Raw genomic sequence first — 19,553 nt, forward strand, 5'->3', positions numbered from 1 at the left:
ACTAATTCAATGTTTTTAAGTTGTACAAAACAAAATATAAAGAAAATTATTATTGTTTGATTAATAGTTTACCTTTATCCAGTAAATTTGTGTTTAAATTTATTATCAAAGATTCGTTGCTATTCGTGTACGATGCTGTTGGAGCATTATTATGTGGTCTTAATATGCATTTTGTAGACGCGCTCTTAACAATATTATAGCTTTCCAAAGATGTCTGAGATTTATCTAACTTTTCCTTATCTTTTAATATATCTTTTATCCTCTTGTCTTCTTTTTCTAGTAAAATTTGTACATAAAAAAGTAATTAAAATATATAATAATATTATTACGATAATATAACTACTTCAATTAATTTTTTAAGAATACTTTTTTAGAAAATAATAGTTCATATTTAAATCGTAGTAATGTACTGTTATAGCCATTATTTAAAATATAAGTTTTTGATATTATTTATTGTTTATAAATATTTTTACCACAATTTGATCTAATTAATATATATAATATATATAAATATATTCAGAATAGAAATGTTATCACAATTTGCTTAACATTTAAAAATATTTCTTGTTGATAATTATCAATATTGTAAATTAAACTTTTAGTTTATATAATTAATTCAAAATTTTAATTGTACACTTACTTTCTGATGTAACTGACACGTTAATAGAACTTATAGCACAAGCTGATGAATCAAGTTGCGTTTCTGATACATCAGTTAAAACAGAAGATTGCATACTAATTGTAAGATTAGAATTTTCAATTTCTTTCATAAAAGTAAACTTGTCTTTTTTAAGATCTTTGATTTTTACTTGCGGAACGTTAGTCTTCAGGTTTTGTGTTAATTCATTTAAAATTTAATAATTACCTGCAAATATAAATAAACAGACTGTATTACAGCATAAAATTCTTTAAATAAAAATCGATTTATTTTATTTAAGATAATCTAATGTAATTTAACTCACAATGAATAGCAATAAGTTGCACAGTCTCCTTATTAGATTTTTTGATAAATAAACATTTATCATGCTTTTTCTGCTTTTTCTTCGTAAGATCAGTATATTTGCAAACTTTATATTGACCATTATCTGATAAAATAGCAAACTTTTTTTTATTCATTTTATACAAGAGATCTTACTTTTTATATCATATAATATTGTACAACCTTATTGTCTATATAAAGGTTAGGTTAGGTTAGGTACACTGCCTGAGATATACTGCGATGCGGAGGGAATATAGGCGAATACTCATGGCGCCATAAACCAGCAGGGGCTGATTGCAGATTTAAGGCCAGAGCACAGACTTTTGCATAACGCATTACGCATATGCATAAGAAATTTGATTGGTCCATAAACGTATGCATAAGAAATTCAACCAATCGAATTTCTTATGCATATGCGTTATGCGTTATGCAAAAGTTTGTGCTCGGGCCTTTACTGAGCTAATTACCAAACGTTTAAATATAGTACGCTAGGCTTAGAACATATATAAATGAAAGGGGAATAGCAGTCTGAAATGTGTCCCAAGGAAGTGAGACAGAAAATATGGTTGCCTCTCTCTCGTGATTAAGTAGCCGCGCATGTGCACTTTCGAGCAATAAGCCACTACTTACTACAATAAGCGGCTACTTAATCACGAGAGAGAGGGAACCATATTTTCTGTTTCACTTCCTTGGGACGTTTTTCTGTCGAGAACAATAGGCATTCCCCTTCCATTTATATATGTTCTAAGACGCTAGGGCGATAAAGAATACGCGCGTGATTTATTAGAAAGCTCATTCAAAATAATATTAAAATAATATTGAATTACAAAAAATATATTATTTACTTTAAATATTATGTTAAATTTTATTTACTATTTCCTCTTATCGCATTGCATAATTATAAATTTAAGATGAAATATAAATATATTTTAATTGTTTATCAAATAATTGTTTATGTATTGTATTATGTTATGTCTGTATATATACAGTCCTATGAATAATATAATGATAATAATTGAATATATAGCAATAATAGAATATAATAAAATATAATAATATAGGTATAATATATAAGAATATAATAATAAATTATATAAATATAATACTAAATAGGAATATAATAATAATTAATATATAATTGTATAAATTTATAATTATATATAGTAGAAATAACATAAAGACATATACATATTCAATTGTATTTATAAAAATGTGCAAAAAATAAAACACTATATAACACTATAACAAATATAACACTAAAAATAAGTAGCTAGTAGTAGAAAAAAATGTAGTATAAAAAGATGAGAAAGAGAGAATAAACAAATGAATTATTCCTTAATGTTAAAAAATTTTAAATGTAATTCTTTTAATGTATTTCATTGGATACATGATACAATTTTTGATATAAAAGAAAATAAGATGCTCTCTATATTGCTTGATAAAAAATGCACTAAAATAATTGTGTTTTCTCACAAATAACCATAGTAATAAAATCTTAAAAAATAACAATAAAATGTAGAAAAATGCAATATAAAATTTTTAATTAATCTAAAAAAAATTCAATTTGAAGAAATTATAGTAGTAATCTATCTATTCTACTAAGCATGCTTGCAAAGCAAGAACAAAGGAGGACGAAGGAACGCTAGAAAAAGCAGGACAGAGAGAGAGAGAGAGAGAGAGAGAGAGAGAGAGAGGGAGAGGGAGAGGGAGAGGGAGAGGGAGAGGGAGAGGGAGAGGGAGAGGGAGAGGGAGAGGGAGAGGGAGAGGGAGAGGGAGAGGGAGAGGGAGAGGGAGAGGGAGAGGGAGAGGGAGAGGGAGAGGGAGAGGGAGAGGGAGAGGGAGAGGGAGAGGGAGAGGGAGAGGGAGAGGGAGAGGGAGAGGGAGAGGGAGAGGGAGAGGGAGAGGGAGAGGGAGAGGGAGAGGGAGAGGGAGAGGGAGAGGGAGAGGGAGAGGGAGAGGGAGAGGGAGAGGGAGAGGGAGAGGGAGAGGGAGAGGGAGAGGGAGAGGGAGAGGGAGAGGGAGAGGGAGAGGGAGAGGGAGAGGGAGAGGGAGAGGGAGAGGGAGAGGGAGAGGGAGAGGGAGAGGGAGAGGGAGAGGGAGAGGGAGAGGGAGAGGGAGAGGGAGAGGGAGAGGGAGAGGGAGAGGGAGAGGGAGAGGGAGAGGGAGAGGGAGAGGGAGAGGGAGAGAGAGAGAGAGAGAGAGAGAGAGAGAGAGAGAGAGAGAGAGAGAGAGAGAGAGAGAGAGAGAGAGAGAGAGAGAGAGAGAGAGAGAGAGAGAGAGAGACAATAAAGAATATGATCCTCTAATAATACTACTATTTTGTGAAGACTCCGAAAATCTAATATTTAAAAGCGACTATTTAAATTAATGAAATTAGTTTGAAAAAAATACATCTATTATTTTATAGAGTTAGAAAGAATTTATAAATACAATAAAAAGATATGTCGTTTCAATGAATTTTGCTATGCCTAAATAGATATTGGGAATTTACACCCATAAGATAAGTGGTTCGTGAAATAGGAATTTCTGGATACTTTGAACCGATAAAAAGCTCTTTTATCCTCTGAATCGTTATCACCGCTTTAACACAAAATTCTAAAAAATACACCGGCTTTTTTACAATAAATAACGGCGGTAAGTCTATATAAAAATAAAATTCTGTCTAATTTACATTTAAATAGCTTGAGATAGCGATTCACAAATTTTTACCGAACCACAAAATTTAGAATGAAGACAATCTAGAAGAAGCAATAAGGAATGCTTATGTATGAAAATTGTATATTCGAACATCTATAAATACTATATTGTATACATATTGTATAATATGCATATTATATATACTATATGTATACATGTCAAAAAAATAGCATAGTGAGAAGACGGAGTAAAATAAAGCAGAGTAAACGAACAGGCAAAAAAGAGATTACGGGAAAAAATAAAGAAAAGTAAAGAAAGCATAAAAGATAATAGACAGAATGAGATAATATCATTTATGTATATCATAAGTATGATTGAAAAATAGCAAAAATAAGTATCTATAATAAGAAATTATTCTTGGGCCTCACAATAAACATTATGTATTTTTTTTATTTTTGACGATATTTTATTTTTAATAATGTATATTTATATAGTTAATTCTGTCAGAAGCTCTAATTTGTATTAAAGATACTAAATACACAAAGATATTTCAAATTAAAAAATATAATTGTATTTTATCATAAAATAAAGTATCGGTCCTCAATATATACGATCACTGTATAAAGACAAAAATGCTTAATAACTTTGAAAAACAATATACATATATAAAATTTCATTGATATACTCATCTACATGTGGATGTATATCTATGTATGCGAAAAAATATATGTATTAGTGTCGGTCCTCACAATATACCATTCACATATATATATATATATATATATATATATATATTTATATGTTTATAATACAAGACTCTTAACAGACATATTTTTTTAGAAATTTTAATGCTTTTATGTTTTTTTTAAATTAAAAATAAAGAAAGCAAACCAATAAGTCATCGAAAAAAAAATAGAGCTAGCATTATGTAAGAACAAAGAAGAACAATAGAGAACACTTTTGTTTTAATTGTGCAGTTTGGTAGAAGAAAAAAAAATTGTAAAACAATGTCCTTGTAGTCTTTTCGGAGAAAGCATTTTACTTCGCATATCTCTGTTTTTGAATGGTAATATAAAATTAGAACTGAGATTTTCAATATTTATGACTCATGTCGATCCTATACGAAGCATTGATAAAACCAGAACTATATATCGCTCTATCAATCCGGCCTAAAATGCTCTTTGAATTAGCAAAAATATAATTTCTGTTTAACTAATTAATTTATTAAATCATCAAGTTGGTAAAAAAGAAAAAAGATGCGAAATAAAATAATTGTATATTATAATAAAAATATGTATGTGTGTTGCAATATAAATAAAAGAGAAACATATTATTATACTTATTTAATTATATTATTTATTTTATAAGTATAAATTTGAATTTTTATTTATAAGATTTTATCATTTTTTATTACAATTATTACAATCAATGAACAATAATCATTAAGGACAATTAATAATTAGAGTTATAATAATTTAATAATAATTATAATAATAAAGAATTAATAATAATAATAATAATAATAAAGAAATTCATATAACACTGCTGTTATACTCATCAAAAAGGCAAAAGTAAATGCTTGTTTATCGAGGACACGCGCGCGGTGACTTCTCACTCTTCTTTGAAATTGTATAAAAATCAAAATTTTAAGCTGCAACCGATTACTGTAGCGACTTCTTCAGCATCTCTTTTAAAATTTAAACTGCTTAAACTTGAATAATCTACACAGAATAAAAAATAAAAATTACTGTATTAATCAATATTATAAAGTTTTGCTTAAATCATGTGCATATATAAATATAATACTAACAATAAATCATTATAATTTAATTAAAAACCATATTGCAAAAAATAAAAGTAAAAAATATATTTAAACTCGCTATACTGTGTAAAGATACACACACACACACACGCACACAATTGTTTCTAGAAATATATTTATTTTTTGTTATTTTGCAAATTAATATTTTATAAATGTACATCATTCATATGCAAAATATATATAAATAAGATTTGTTTCAGTTGCAGTATATTTTAAATACATACCTGTGTTGATTGTGTTGAATAAGTAGATGTGTTTGCAATTATTTTTACATTTGACAACTGCGATGACTTGCTTTTTCTTGGGATAACATGTTTTTCTAAAAATTTTAGAGACTCGTAATACCACAGATTAGGTCTATATACCTATCAAAATATTTATTAAAATATTTATTTAAAATATACAATATAATGTTTAACTTCATGATTTACATATTATTTTAATACTCACATTTCTAATGCCTATTCCACTCTTAAGTGATCTTCTCACTTTTGCATTTTCAGTGTTAAATTGGTTTCTAAGGTTATGTATTTTTACACTGCATTTTTTTTCACTCGAATTTGGTCTAATTGTGGACACTATGACACTGATTCGTCTTAATACTTCATTTCTTAAATGTTTGTTGTGATAATTTTGATTACTAGTTTCATATAAACAAGATTCATCTTTGTATGCATTAATTAAAACCTCTACTGCTTCTTTAGTCCATCCTATTACCGACATGATGTCTATTTCTTATAACAGAATTGCTGTAATTAAAATACTTTGATTTATATATACACTTAGTGTTTTTCTATATTTACTATACATACTTACTAATTTTCTTACATTTTCTTTAAAACTCACTTCTCTTTCTTTTTTAATCATATTTTTATTTCCCGTGTCACCGGATGGTGACTATTAACGTGCCTTCAACCTGTCCTTTCAGGTTATGTGACACATTTTTTAATCATATATACTTTGAAGGTTATGCTTCAACTAAAAAAACATCTTGGATCTGTTGAACGGCAAATAATCGTATGAAGCGAAAACTAACAACACTGCCATCTTAATAGCACGCAACGCAGCCCACAGAATAGTGCGCAGCGAATCTATCAGCAAAACTAGCAACAAAACACGCACCGTGTGCCGTAGGCTTTAATCAACGGAACTCTTTATATAATCGATAGAGAACTTTAGAACTCTTTGGGGGGCAATCAGAACTAGCTCATTTTTTTCAAATTTGGAAAACGTGGGGTTAACTTCACTGAGGTTGATCTGGCGCGATCCGACGGGCGAAATACACAGGTTAATCGCGGGCGCCAGAGATTCTCCGCGCGTTCTCTCTCGCTCACTCGCACGCTCGCTTACTCTTGCTCTCTCGCTCGCGCTCTCTCTTTCACGCTCGCCGGTGGTCGCGAAATGCGCTCTTATTTTATTTATTTCTGTTACGAATTTATTTCGAAATATATATGTTTTCGTGTTATATATAATATGTATATACAATTCGCGCATCTTTCTGAACGTGTATTGCCGGAGGTCACTTGCTAAGTCAGCTCCTGCGCATGTTATTATTTTTGACGACAGAATACACCTCGTCATCGACGTTCGAATATATTCTCAGTTAGTCTTGCCAAAGCCACGAGAGGCGATACACATAAATAAATTACTCTGTTCCGTATATATTCGACCGCCTTTATTTCTTTCAACCTCTCTCTCTCATATTCACTGCATAAAAAAAACCCAACAGGTTATGGGCCCAGGTATGCGCGTGAATTGAGAGGTTGTCGTGATTTTGTTAAATAAATTAGGCGAGTGCAGTTAGTAATCATTATAGTCAGATCTTCCAACAGTGGTGACAAAGAGAGGCACTTTCCTCCACCATGGGTGACTCATTTGATCTGAAAAACATTACTAAATTCAACGGAACAAAGGAGGAGGGTCAATAAGGGCGTTTTTGTGCCCCCTCTGGATTTTCATAAAACAATTTTTTTTGTCTTGTATGATCATTAGGAATGTCAAAAATAATCATTAGGTGAGAAAAAAATTCGATCCATAAAGCCAAAATTAATTATTAGTTTAGGTGTACCACTATGGTATCTAAGCCCTTTTTATGACTAATAAGTAAACTAATGAAATATTTTCGGTCATTATAATGCTTTGCCATAATATTTATGTCATTTTAAACTATAACATGCATTGCCTTAAGATGAAGGTGAATATAGCTCATGGTAAACATCATGCGTGAAGTTGTCGCATGAGTCGAATGCAGCAACTTCACGCACGACATAATTCGTTGTCTTTTATCCATATTATTGTTAACCTCTACCAGGATCTTATATTATTACTTTGTTTAATCAATATTTCAATAATTGAAGTTCAATTGTAATCATGTCAAAAAGAATAAGTGATTCAAGTGATCTGAGTTCTAAAAAGTTAAAAGTCTCGATAAAAAATAATAAAATAAAAAGATAAAAAAATTAAAACCTCTACAATGATCACAACCTTGACGCGGTGTAGAGGCTTCAGTCTGTAGACAACTAATAGTGATCATTTATTTGTTATGAACACCCCATGTCAGGAGTAATCAAAAATTTTTTCACTATGAATTGTATTCACCTTCATCTTGAGGCAATGCATATTGTAGTCTAAAATGACATAAATATTATGGCAAAGCAGTATAATGACCGAAAATATTTCATTAGTTTACTTATTAGTCATAAAAAGGGCTTAGATACCATAGTGGTACACCTAAACTAATGATTAATTTTGGCTATATGGATCGAATTTTTTTCTCACCTAATGATTATTTTTGACATTCCTAATGATCATACAAGACAAAAAAAATTGTTTTATGAAAATCCAGAGGGGGCATAAAAACGCCCTTATTGACCCTCCTCCTTTCCAGCTGTGGAAATTCCAAATGCTGGCAGTGTTCGAAGCCAGCGATCTCAAGGGAGTAGTCGAAGGAACCTTAGCAAGACCCGCCGAAGAAGGTGTAACGTACACAGCCTGGACGCACAAGAATGCGAAAGCAAAATGCATTCTTGCTTCCTCAATGGAGTTTTCCCAACTGGAGTATTTGATCACTTGTCAAACAGCAAGCGAAATGTGGCAAAAATTAAGCAGCATTCACGAGCAACGAAGCGCAACAAACAAATCCATACTCTTATCACAATTCTATGAATATAAAATGGGAATAAACGACAAAGTAATGCAGCACGTTGCAAAAATCGAGAGCCTTGCAAGACAACTAAGCGACGTAGGAGAAGTCTTGTCCGACGTGGCCATAAACACGAAGATTTTGATGACACTTCCCGGAAAATTAAATCCTCTCATCATCGCCTGGGACAGCGTTGCTGTAGAGAACCAGACCCGCGCGAACCTAATAGAACGCTTAATAAAAGAGGAACAACGCCTGACAGTCATGGATGCAGCAACGGAGGCGCTTGCAGCAACAAATGCCGGTAAATGGACTGTAAAATTACATAGTAACAAGAAATTTGATAATCCGAGTATATATAGTAAAATTAAGAAAGACATCGAATGCTCTTATTGTCATAAAAAAGGACATTACGCGAGAGAATGTCGTAGAAGAAAAAATTCAAAAAAATATGAGCGTGATAATAACGGTCGTGTTAATCAAATGTCGAACGAGCAAGAAGGTAATTCAGATAAACATGGCGCGTTTGTAATTACGAGTTCGAATGTCGAAGAAAATGTTTTGAACGCGGACACTCAATATACTTGGCTGCTCGACAGCGGAGCTAGCAAACACATGTCTTTTCAAAGGCATTGATTCGGCGAATTGACCGAGACGAACGAAATAGTCTGTTTAGGCGATAACTCTATTTGCGAAGTGAAAGGACGCGGTACAATAAATATTCAAAAATATGTAAACGGAAGATGGATTAACGGTCGTATCGACGATGTCCTTTACGTACCCGACTTAAAGAGAAATTTATTTTCAATTGGCGTAATCACACAAAAAGGTTTTAGCTTGCGTCTAACTTCGGAGAGTGCTCTCATTTATTCGGGAAACGATTTAACAGCTTACGGGAGAAGCGCGAAAAGAATAATCTATATAGAATGATATTTAAAGTTGTCACAAAACACGAAGCAAATGTTACTATTAAAAACGATTTGAATTTATGGCATCAGCGACTTGCACATATTAATTGCAGTGCATTGCGCGAAATAATAAACAAAAATTTAGTAACCGGAATAAAATTAGAGAATGATAATAAGTTTTTCTGCGAATATTGCGTACTAGGAAAGCAGTATAAATTGCCATTCAGAAGAAGGGCGCAAATTAGAAGAAACAAAGTAGGCGAATTAATCCATGCGGATTTATGCGGTCCGATGCCTGCAGATTCGGTGGGAGGCTCGAAATATTTTTTGCTCCTCAAAGACGATTATTCGTGTTATCGCGCGGTATATTTCTTACGGCATAAGAGCGACACATTCGAGCGTTTCAAAGAGTTTGAAAATGCATTCCATAATAAATTTGAATATCGAATAAAAGCTCTGAGATGTGATAACGGTACCGAATTCTGTAATAGTCAATTCAGAGAACATTTAGTTTCACGCGGAATAAAGTTAGAAACATCGGCACCGTATATGCCACAGCAGAACGGTCGAGCGGAACGCGAGATGCGTACAATAGTAGAGTGTGCTCGTACCATGTTGTTTGCGAAGAATTTATCTCATAAATTATGGGCAGAAGCAGTACACACCGCGATTTATATTCTAAATAGATGCGCCTCATCACTATTAAACGAAAAGACTCCATTCGAATTATGGACGTGACAAAAACCGGACTTGACACAGATTAGAATTTTCGGAAGCGTAGCATACGCGCACATCACTAAAGAATTCCGTAAGAAATTTGATGCAAAATAAAAAAAATGGATTTTTGTTGGTTATCAAGCCGATTCGAAGAATTACAGACTATACGAACCGACGAAAGACAAAGTTGTAAGCGTAAGAGAAAGATCTCAATATCGATAAAGCAGAAATCCTTCGATTCGGCGGACTTTCTGAGAAATTAGCATTAAATTCGGAGTAAGGAATAAGGGCGCCGTAATCGAGGATGACTGGCGAAAATCGTTGTATGCTTGCGAAAAGAGAAAAGACTGAAAAACAGAGTCAGTCGAGCTTGAACAAGGTTGAGAATAAGAGCGAGAGAAGATCGAAGGACTGATCTGAAGCGTGATAATCGTTAAACGAGTAGTTGTATTGAAAGGTGGATCTTTGCAACAATTTGGTATTCTTAATTAATTAATTATTTTGTTTTTGTTATAAGGGATGCAAACATCCCATTTTCGTGGCTATTAAATAAATAAATAAATTTTGTATTGTTAAATAAAAAACCTGCAAACTTTCTTATTATACCTAGCTTACAGCTGGGCTTAATATAAAATAAAATCAGAAGTGGGATTGAATTCGCGAGTAAAAGACAATTGAGTTGTCCGGGAATAAAAGAAGTTTCGAGAAAATTCGGGCACGTGGTAACAGCTAGAGCGGGCTCACAACCGGAAGTCGACGTGGAAGGTCGGAACCAATCCGGAGCAGCCACGACTACGGAAAAGAAGAGAATGACGTGGAAGATATTTTAATGGATCAAACTGGACTCGACAAATTATCTATTAATCAATTACGATCATTGGCTTCGCGCTTGAAATTGCCAACGAAGGGAACACGTGCAGCGATTTTAATAACAATCTCCAAATATTACGACAAATACGGGTGGCCGAAAAATATACAAATGGATCACCGATCGGATAACGGGAGCGAAAGAGGAGAAAATGCTGCGAATTTATTAGAAATTCGGGATGAAGATACGCAAGTAGCAGGACCGTCAGGAGTTTCCCTCGGAAATGCAGCTAGCACCAGACCAAAAGACAGCATGAGCGCACAAAAAGTAAGCTCTCAAATTAATATTCAAGAAATCGTGCAAGCCGTGGTGCAGGTAATGGAGGAGCGTCAGCGATCATCCGACGGAACAAGGGGCTCGCCCGCCGCTTCTGGAGACACGGGCTCGATAGTGGAGATCAACCCCTCCGCAATAAATTGGCAGCAACTGAAATTTGCAACAAAGCTAATTCCAACTTTCTCAGGAAAGGATGAGGAAAATATAGTGAAATGGTTGGAGCGAATTATGTGTGCGGCACGTATGTATCGTCTTAACGATGAAGTGATCGTGCTGGCAGCAATCTCGCAATTGAAAAATCGTGCTCAGGAATGGTATAATCGTCAGCCTATGGATTCGGTGGCGACCTGGGAAGATTTCAAATTCCACATCCGGAGACACTTCGAAGTCAAGGAGTCCTACACAGTAACTCTCGCCAAGATCGGGCAAAGAACGTGGAACATGTTCAAGGAGAAATTTATCGACTACGCCGAAGAGAAGTTAAGCCTAATGCAAAATCTTTCGCTAACAGAAAAAGAAAAGATCGAACTACTAGCAGACGGCGTAAAAGATCCAACTACAAGGAAAATGGTCCTAAGTACGTGGATATCAAATGTTCCGGATTTTATCGATCACGTACGCAGAATAACAGAGGATTCGACCTTATCGAGGAAGAACGGGCCAAACACACGATTCGGAGAGCATAGTCGTTTTCAAAACAAAAACGCTACCTCATCCCTTGGCACCACAGACAAGACATGTTTCAACTGTAAACAGGTAGCATCTATCCAAAGATTGCAAATTTAAGAAACCGACTTGTTTTAAATGTGGAGAGGAAGGTCACATCAGTCCAGCCTGCCCGAAAAAAGGAGCGATCGCGAAAACGAGTCATCTGATCGAGAGCCAGGAGTCGGAGACAGCGACCGACCAGACATCGACTTCGACGGACACAATTCACGTGAGTGAGCTAACTACCCAGGCGGAGGACCGCCCCTGCGTGAAGGTACAAAGCTCAATTGCAAATACAATGCTAGAGTCATTAGTCGATACAGGCAGCTATGTAAATTTAATGCGGGAATCAATTTATAAGAAATATTATAGCGATAAAAAATTAATTAAAATTACTAATAATATTAAATTAAAAGGAGTTAACGATTATGTAATAAATATTTTGGGCAAAGGGCACGATCAAATAAAATTAGAAGGAGTGCCAAATTGGTTTGATATTGATTTTTTAGTAGTCAAAGACGGCACTATGAAATTTGATTTACTTTTAGGAAGACAATTTTTTCAAAAATCTAACATAACTTTGATTTATGGTAACAGTAATTATAAATTCGAAAAAAATAAAGAAGTAGAGGAATTTGTCCATTCAATATTCAGCATTGACATAATTGAAACACAAAATATAGGCGATAAGATCAGTGAAGATTTAGATCAGGATATACCTTTTGTATTAAAAAATAAATTGTTAAAAGTGTTTGAGACTGTGGATAATTTAAAGATAGAACCGGTAAAGGATGATTACTGTGCTAAAGTTCATTTAAAAGACGACTCTCTCTTTCGATACGCGCCGAGATGGATGTCGGTATATGAGAAAAAAGAATTGGATATTATTATTGATGATTTACTGAGCCGAAAAATAATAAAGCCGAGTATATCGCCGTACTGTGCTCGAGTAATATTAGTGCCAAAACGGGATGGAAAAAAAAGGATGTGCGTGGACCTTAGGCCGTTGAACCAGCGTATTTACCCGCAAAAATATCCATTTCCAATTATTGAGGATCAATTAGATAGTTTATACGGTAAAAAGTATTTTACGAAACTTGATTTAAAAGATGGTTTCCATCAAATCACGATACATTCGGATTATACGAAATATTTTTCATTCGCGACCCACAACGGACAATATGAATATCTGAAACTACCTTTTGGATTCTCGGAAGCCCTCGCGGAATTCCAGAAGCGAACTCTAAATTTCATGAATTAATTCGCGATGGTAAAGTATTAGTATACATTGATGATCTATTAATCGCAACGGATAATGCAGATGAAAATTTAATTATACTGCAGCAGATATTAATTATTCTTAAAAAATATAGCTTAGAGCTGAATATATCGAAGTGCTTATTTTTAAAACGAGAGATCGAATATCTTGGATATTTAGTTTCGGAAAATGGAATAACTTTATGCAAAAGACACGTACAAGCTATATTAGATTATCCACAGCCCAATAATAGTAAAGAACTCCAAGGATTTTTAGGATTGTGTAATTACTTCCGTAGATTTTTAAAAGACTATGCGTTAAAATGTAAAGTGTTACAAACACTACTTAAAAAAGATGTACCATTTAATTTTGATGCGGAATGTAAGATTGCGTTCGAGCAATTGAAAGAGGAATTAGCATCACCACCGGTATTAAGTATTTATAATCCGTCGGCTGAAACCGAGTTACACACAGACGCGAGCAATCTTGGTTTCGGGGCTATCATAATACAAAAACAAAGCGATGGCTATTATGGACCGATAGCGTATTTCAGCAAAGCGACTACCGATTGCGAAAAATTTATCATAGTTTTGAATTGGAAACATTAGCGATAGTAAAAGCCATCGAGCGATTCCATGTATATTTACAGGGTATAAAATTTAAAATTGTCACCGATTGCAATTTATTAGTCTTAGCAATGAAGAAAATTAATATTAATCCCAGTATAGCGAAATGGAGTTTATTTTTACAAAACTATCAATTCGAATTGATACATCGCACATCTAATAAAATGATACATGTAGACTGTTTGAGTCGTAACATAATGTTAATTAATAACATCTCCATAGAGGACGAAATTTTATATAAACAACTAGCCGATCCAAAAATAAAAGAAATTGCGGCGGACTTAGAACTTAAAGATAATAATAAATACTTTTCTTTAGTTAACGGTTTAGTATTTCGTAATTTTCAAGACAGACAATTATTTGTAGTTCCGGAAAACATGATTAATAATATTATTAGAATTCATCATGACGAAGTAGGTCATGTCGGAATTGACAAGACAATTCAAGGCATTCTTAAGCATTATTGGTTCGCGTGTATGAAGGTCAGAGTCAGACAATATTTGGATAACTGTGTTAAATGTCTCAGTAATTCTATTGCGGCTGGAAAACAAGAGGGAGAAATGGAAATAGTTGATATTATCCCGATGCCTATGCACACCCTGCATGTAGATCATTTCGGGCCTTTACAGGAAATTCCCGATAAAAATAAATACATTCTAGTAATTGTAGATCCCTTTACTAAATTCGTTTGGCTATATCCGTGCAAGTCGATCACCTTCAGGCTTTAATGAAAAATAAGATTTTAATTAAACTTTCTTAATAAGTAATAATAACTAATAATAATAATTCTCTTAATAGGTTTAATTATTAAAGATATTTAATAAATAACCTTTTTAATAAGTATAATTATTATTTTTTATTATATACAGAAGATAGATGATTATACAGGGTGTTTCAAAGCGACCGTATCAGCAGTTTTTTTAGGAAACAACGCATTTTCGTGAAAAATGTTTCATACAAAAGTTGTAGGGCTCTAAGTGGCGCATTATATAATAATATTAGTATGACTTTGAATAGCACCGTCAAGGTTACATAAAAATCACTTTGAATTTTTTAAATGGAACCCCCTATTTTTCATTACATATTCTTGTAGCTTACCTCAAGAGCTTTCCAAAACACTATAATTGAGTTATTTTGTATTAAGTACTTTCCGAGTTATGAGACTTAAACTTTACAGTATTTTGACATAAAATGTAAAATATCTTGTGAAACATTCAGTTTTCGGTAATCTTACTGTAATACTTTTATGCACAGAATAATAAGACCAATTAATTGGTGTAAAGAAAACACATAGTTATTTTTAAAAAAAGTATGCAATTTGTAACATATTTTTTTAAAGCAACTATGTGTTTTCTTTACACCAATTGATTGGTCTTATTATTCTGTGCATAAAAGTATTACAGTAAGATCACCGAAAACTGAATGTTTCACAAGATATTTTATATTTCATGTCAAAATACTGTAAACTTCAAGTCTCATAACTCGGAAAGTACTCAATAAAAAATAACTTAATTATAGTGTTTTGGAAAGCTCTCGAGGTAAGCTACAAGAATATGCAATGAAAAATAAGGGATTCCATTTAAGAAATTCAAAGTAATTTTTATGTGACCTTGACGGTGCTATTCAAAGTCATACTAATATTATTATATAATATTAGTATGACTTTGAATAGCGCCACTTATTGTTAGAGCCCTACAACTTTTGTATGAAACATTTTTCACGAAAATGTGTTTTCTCATAAAACTGCTGATATGGTGGCTTTAAAACACCCTGTATACTTAAAAATAAAATTAACATAACTTGAAAAATAAAATTTCAAATATTAAGTACTTAAAACTAAAACAGTTAAAACAGATTAACCGGGCGAGAAACATGAATGAGGCGACACGAAAGATGCGATCTTTTCGAAATCGAACCGATTATGATTCAAAATTGTCGAATTATTCATACTTTTCATTCGAAAACGAACTCGAATCGAATCCGCAATAATTCGATTCGATTCGATTCGAATTCGAATGATTCGCACATCTCTACTGAAAATCTCATATGGAATTTTTCGTGGCTGATTCGGAAAGCGATCATTAAATATTTTGCGCCGCGCATATGTGAACATTTTTAGTCAGTCTTACTTTGTCTTACTTACGTTTCACTAAATATAACTTGATAACGTTCACGTTACTTTAATAACTACCGCGTTAATTAAAAGTTTTGTGTTATTATACACCCACATACACACTCACATACACCCACACACGTAAACACACACCCACCCATACACTCACACACACTTACACACAGCAGAGAAAGTTTGGAGTCGTTAACTACCGCGGGAGTGACGAACCATGGGGTCCTTATCTCTGCTGACACACACACACACGCATCACGCACACCCTTGACATTGATGTACACATACACCATACACATGATGTGCAAAATCCGACCGAGCAACCTTCCCGTGGTGCACATTGGATAACGCGAATGCTGGCGGTATTGCTAAAAATCTTGCAAAATGCAGGGGTGACTTTGAAATGCGATAACTCGGCTCCTAGGGATGATAGAGCAATGTTTCTTGCGGCGTTTTAAAGGGAAGGGTTCCTACTTCAAAGCCAATATGGTGGCATTTATGGTTCCATCCCTGCTTTTTTCATGGACAACTACAAAGTCAAGAAATTTCCAGAGTTTTTTCGCCATCTGATTTTAAGCCTCACACGAAAAACAGTTCGATGAGACGAATAATGCTACATTACCCACTTTAAAGTCGAGGCTTCACCCGTTAAAATGCGCCCAGAAACATTGTTCTACGACCTCTCTAAGCCGAGATATGGCTTCTTAAAAATCATCAAATTTTGCAAGTTTTAAAGCGCTCCTCTAATTGTTTCGCGTAGTATATATATATACAAGGTGTTTACAAAATATTTGTACAAAAAACTTATAGGGCGTGTTCCTGATGTCAAAATAAGAAAAAAGTTTATATACACTCATAGTCAAAAACGAATAGTTGTGAAGTTATAATAAAACAAAGTTTATATTGTTTTTGTTTTTAATTAAATAACCATAAGTAAACACTTAAATTATAACAAATGCTCAAAATGGCCGCTGTTCCTTTAAATTTTAGGCTAAACATGCGTGGTTTATGCACAATGGAGCACCAGCACATTTTAAACATCAAGTAAGTATTACGTCCTGTGGACTCCACGATTCTTTTCTTTCAAAGAATGCAAGGCGATGATTGAAAAATCACAGGCGTGGGAATAAGACTATGATCTGGCAGGCGAAGCAGCTGACCGGAGACGGTTAATCGTAAAAATAAAAAAAAGATATATACATACCAGATGTAACTCGCAGTGCCCGAAATTTTGCTTTGACTAGTTGACAACTCGCGCTTGAAAAGCAATAAAAATCTTTCTTTTAAAGGAAAATTTTACTTAAAAAGTAATAAAAACTTTTTAGAAGGAAATCTCCACTTGAAAATCAATAAAAACTTTTTAGAAGGAAATCTCCACTTGAAAATCAATAAAAATTTAGAAGAAAACTTCCACTTGAAAACGAATAAAATTTTACCAGACTAACAACGATAACCGAATCCAAACAAATGCCGCCTGACAGATCACCGAGATAATCTCGAGAGGATAATAAAAATATAAACCTCAACAAATTCTCCATTGGTCAAAACCTAGGGCCCTAAACAAAAGCCCTGACCAATCCCGGTAAACTTTTAAAGTCAAGAGACGCCTCCGGGACTGAAAGGGCGTTATTGAAAAATTCCCTATTCGTCAGGAAATATTAACAAACTAACGGGAAGGAGGAGCAAGAAGGTATATATACCCGCGACATCTCTCAGAGAATCTCAATCTTTTTCTCAAACCTACGCACGCGGATCATTCGCGAAAAGTTATACCACCATCCTTCGAGTCCGTAAATTGTTCGAATCTCGAACTCGTGAGCATTCGCAGTGACACTTGTGAGATCATCGTGTGCTCAGTGCTCACCGATTACGACAATTTTCGCGAGTGAACAACCGTGAGTGGAACACCATCCTCACGGAGGAGTCCTTAGCCAGATTCACATCTGGGATAATCAGAATAGTTAACACCTACCTACGCACTCAATAAGTAGTAAGTGACCCTCTTAAATTCCTAATTTTATTTTATTTTATTTTATTTTTTTTATTTTCTTTATTTTAAAAGGAATAACTCTCGGATCTTTCAATTATCTAATTTGAAGCGCAATCATTTACTTCTCTGAAAATTATCTTAGAATCCCATTAACTCTCCTCTTTCTCCCCTTTTCCCAAAATCACTCAGGATTCTTTGTGTTAGCGAAGTAATCCGTGATTTTTCCCCTTTCTCAAAATCATTCAGGATTCTTTGTGTTAGCGAAGTAATCCATGATTTTTTCCCTTTCCCAAAATCACTCAGGATTCTTTGTGTTAGCGAAGTAATCCGTGATTTCTCCCCTTTCCCAAAATCACTCAGGATTCTTTGTGTTAGCGAAGTAATACGTGATTTCTCCCCTTTCCCAAAATCACTCAGGATTCTTTGTGTTAGCGAAGTAATCCGTGATTTTTCCCCTTTCCCAAAATCACTCAGGATTCTTTGCTTTAGTAAAGTAATCCGTGAGTTCTTTTCCCACCTCTCTTCTCTTCAACCTTATTTAATTTAAGGAACAGAGAAATAAATGAGGAAACATTTATATAAAAATATTTTACATTATCCCTTGATCTAAGAATTTCCGAGAAATATTCTTGATAAATCCCCCTTATCAATTATTCCTTATTTCGTTCGTTCCCATAGTGAACGAACTCCGCAAACGACCCTCGCGAGCGGCAGCTAAATCAGCGCGAAACCGTCGAAACCGTCGGTTGAGGCGAGAATTGGCTCGGGCTACTGCGGCACTGCGCGATGATCTCCATCTAACTCGCGAGACACTAGAAAGATGGACTCAGGAGCACACTAGCATATCTAACAAATTTTCGATGTATACATAGATATCCATGTTAGATAAAAATAATTGTATTACCAATCGGGACCCTAAAATTTAAATAATTACTCTTTCCCCTTTCTGCCCCGATTGAAGATCTCCGTACTAATGTATCACCCGCGACCCATACACATACACTCACACTTTCATTAGCAACTAAGTCCGTCGATTATATTATTATGTATATAATCTCTTTCGTCACTACATTAGGAATAAACTTATAAATTTCAACACAAATGATTTTCATTTATTAGCAAGCCCGTTCCCACTCATTCCCGTAAACCGAGATCGCACAAAGTCCCATCCTGCGCAAAAGAGATTAAATTCTCTTGCCGAAAAGGGACCACCGAGCGAACGGCCCTTTAAATAGAGTAAGAGCGACCCTTGCGGTCGTTGACCTATTTGGGCCCAGACGTTCGTTCGGGTCGAACAGACGGATTGTCTGCCGTCGTTCGAGATAAATTTAGTTACGTCCTTCCTTTTGACTCTTCCTTCCTTGAGTCTGGACGTAACATAAGAAATGTGCTCAATAATAATTATTCAAATAGATGGATTGGCAGAAGAGGATCAGTCGCCTCCACGTTCCCCGGATTTAAATCCTCTAGATTTTTATCTGTGGGAACATTTGAAAC

At 34.1% G+C, this 19,553-nt stretch overlaps 1 protein-coding gene, 1 long non-coding RNA gene and 1 pseudogene across 3 annotated transcripts; 1 reads left to right on the top strand and 2 right to left on the bottom strand.

The window, feature by feature from the left end:
* Nucleotides 1-8,399, top strand: part of LOC145947361 (esterase FE4-like) — a 33,764-nt pseudogene extending 25,365 nt beyond the window's left edge.
* Nucleotides 85-1,805, bottom strand: LOC145947365 (uncharacterized). The gene is made up of 3 exons (XR_014427156.1): nt 963-1,805; nt 641-865; nt 85-276 (listed from the first exon to the last, which is right to left on the bottom strand). It is a non-coding gene; the product is annotated as an uncharacterized LOC145947365 (long non-coding RNA).
* On the bottom strand, nt 5,201-7,535 carry LOC145947353 (uncharacterized). Of its 2 annotated transcripts, none has more exons than XM_083057156.1 (4): nt 6,267-7,535; nt 5,889-6,187; nt 5,663-5,803; nt 5,201-5,337 (listed from the first exon to the last, which is right to left on the bottom strand). In XM_083057156.1, the coding sequence occupies exons 2-4, from the start codon at nt 6,159-6,161 to the stop codon at nt 5,323-5,325; spliced, it is 429 nt and encodes a 142-aa protein (XP_082913282.1). In that variant the 5' UTR covers nt 6,162-6,187; nt 6,267-7,535; the 3' UTR covers nt 5,201-5,322. The 2 variants fall into 2 exon arrangements, with proteins under 2 accessions (XP_082913282.1, XP_082913281.1); XM_083057155.1 differs by having other exon boundaries at nt 6,255-7,535.
* Nucleotides 8,400-19,553: the final 11,154 nt, after the last annotated feature.

The sequence above is a fragment of the Prenolepis imparis genome, unplaced genomic scaffold (genome assembly GCF_030444845.1).
Source record: "Prenolepis imparis isolate NDT839.2.m4 unplaced genomic scaffold, iyPreImpa1.0 SCAF_69, whole genome shotgun sequence".
Taxonomy (NCBI): Eukaryota; Metazoa; Arthropoda; class Insecta; order Hymenoptera; family Formicidae; genus Prenolepis; species Prenolepis imparis.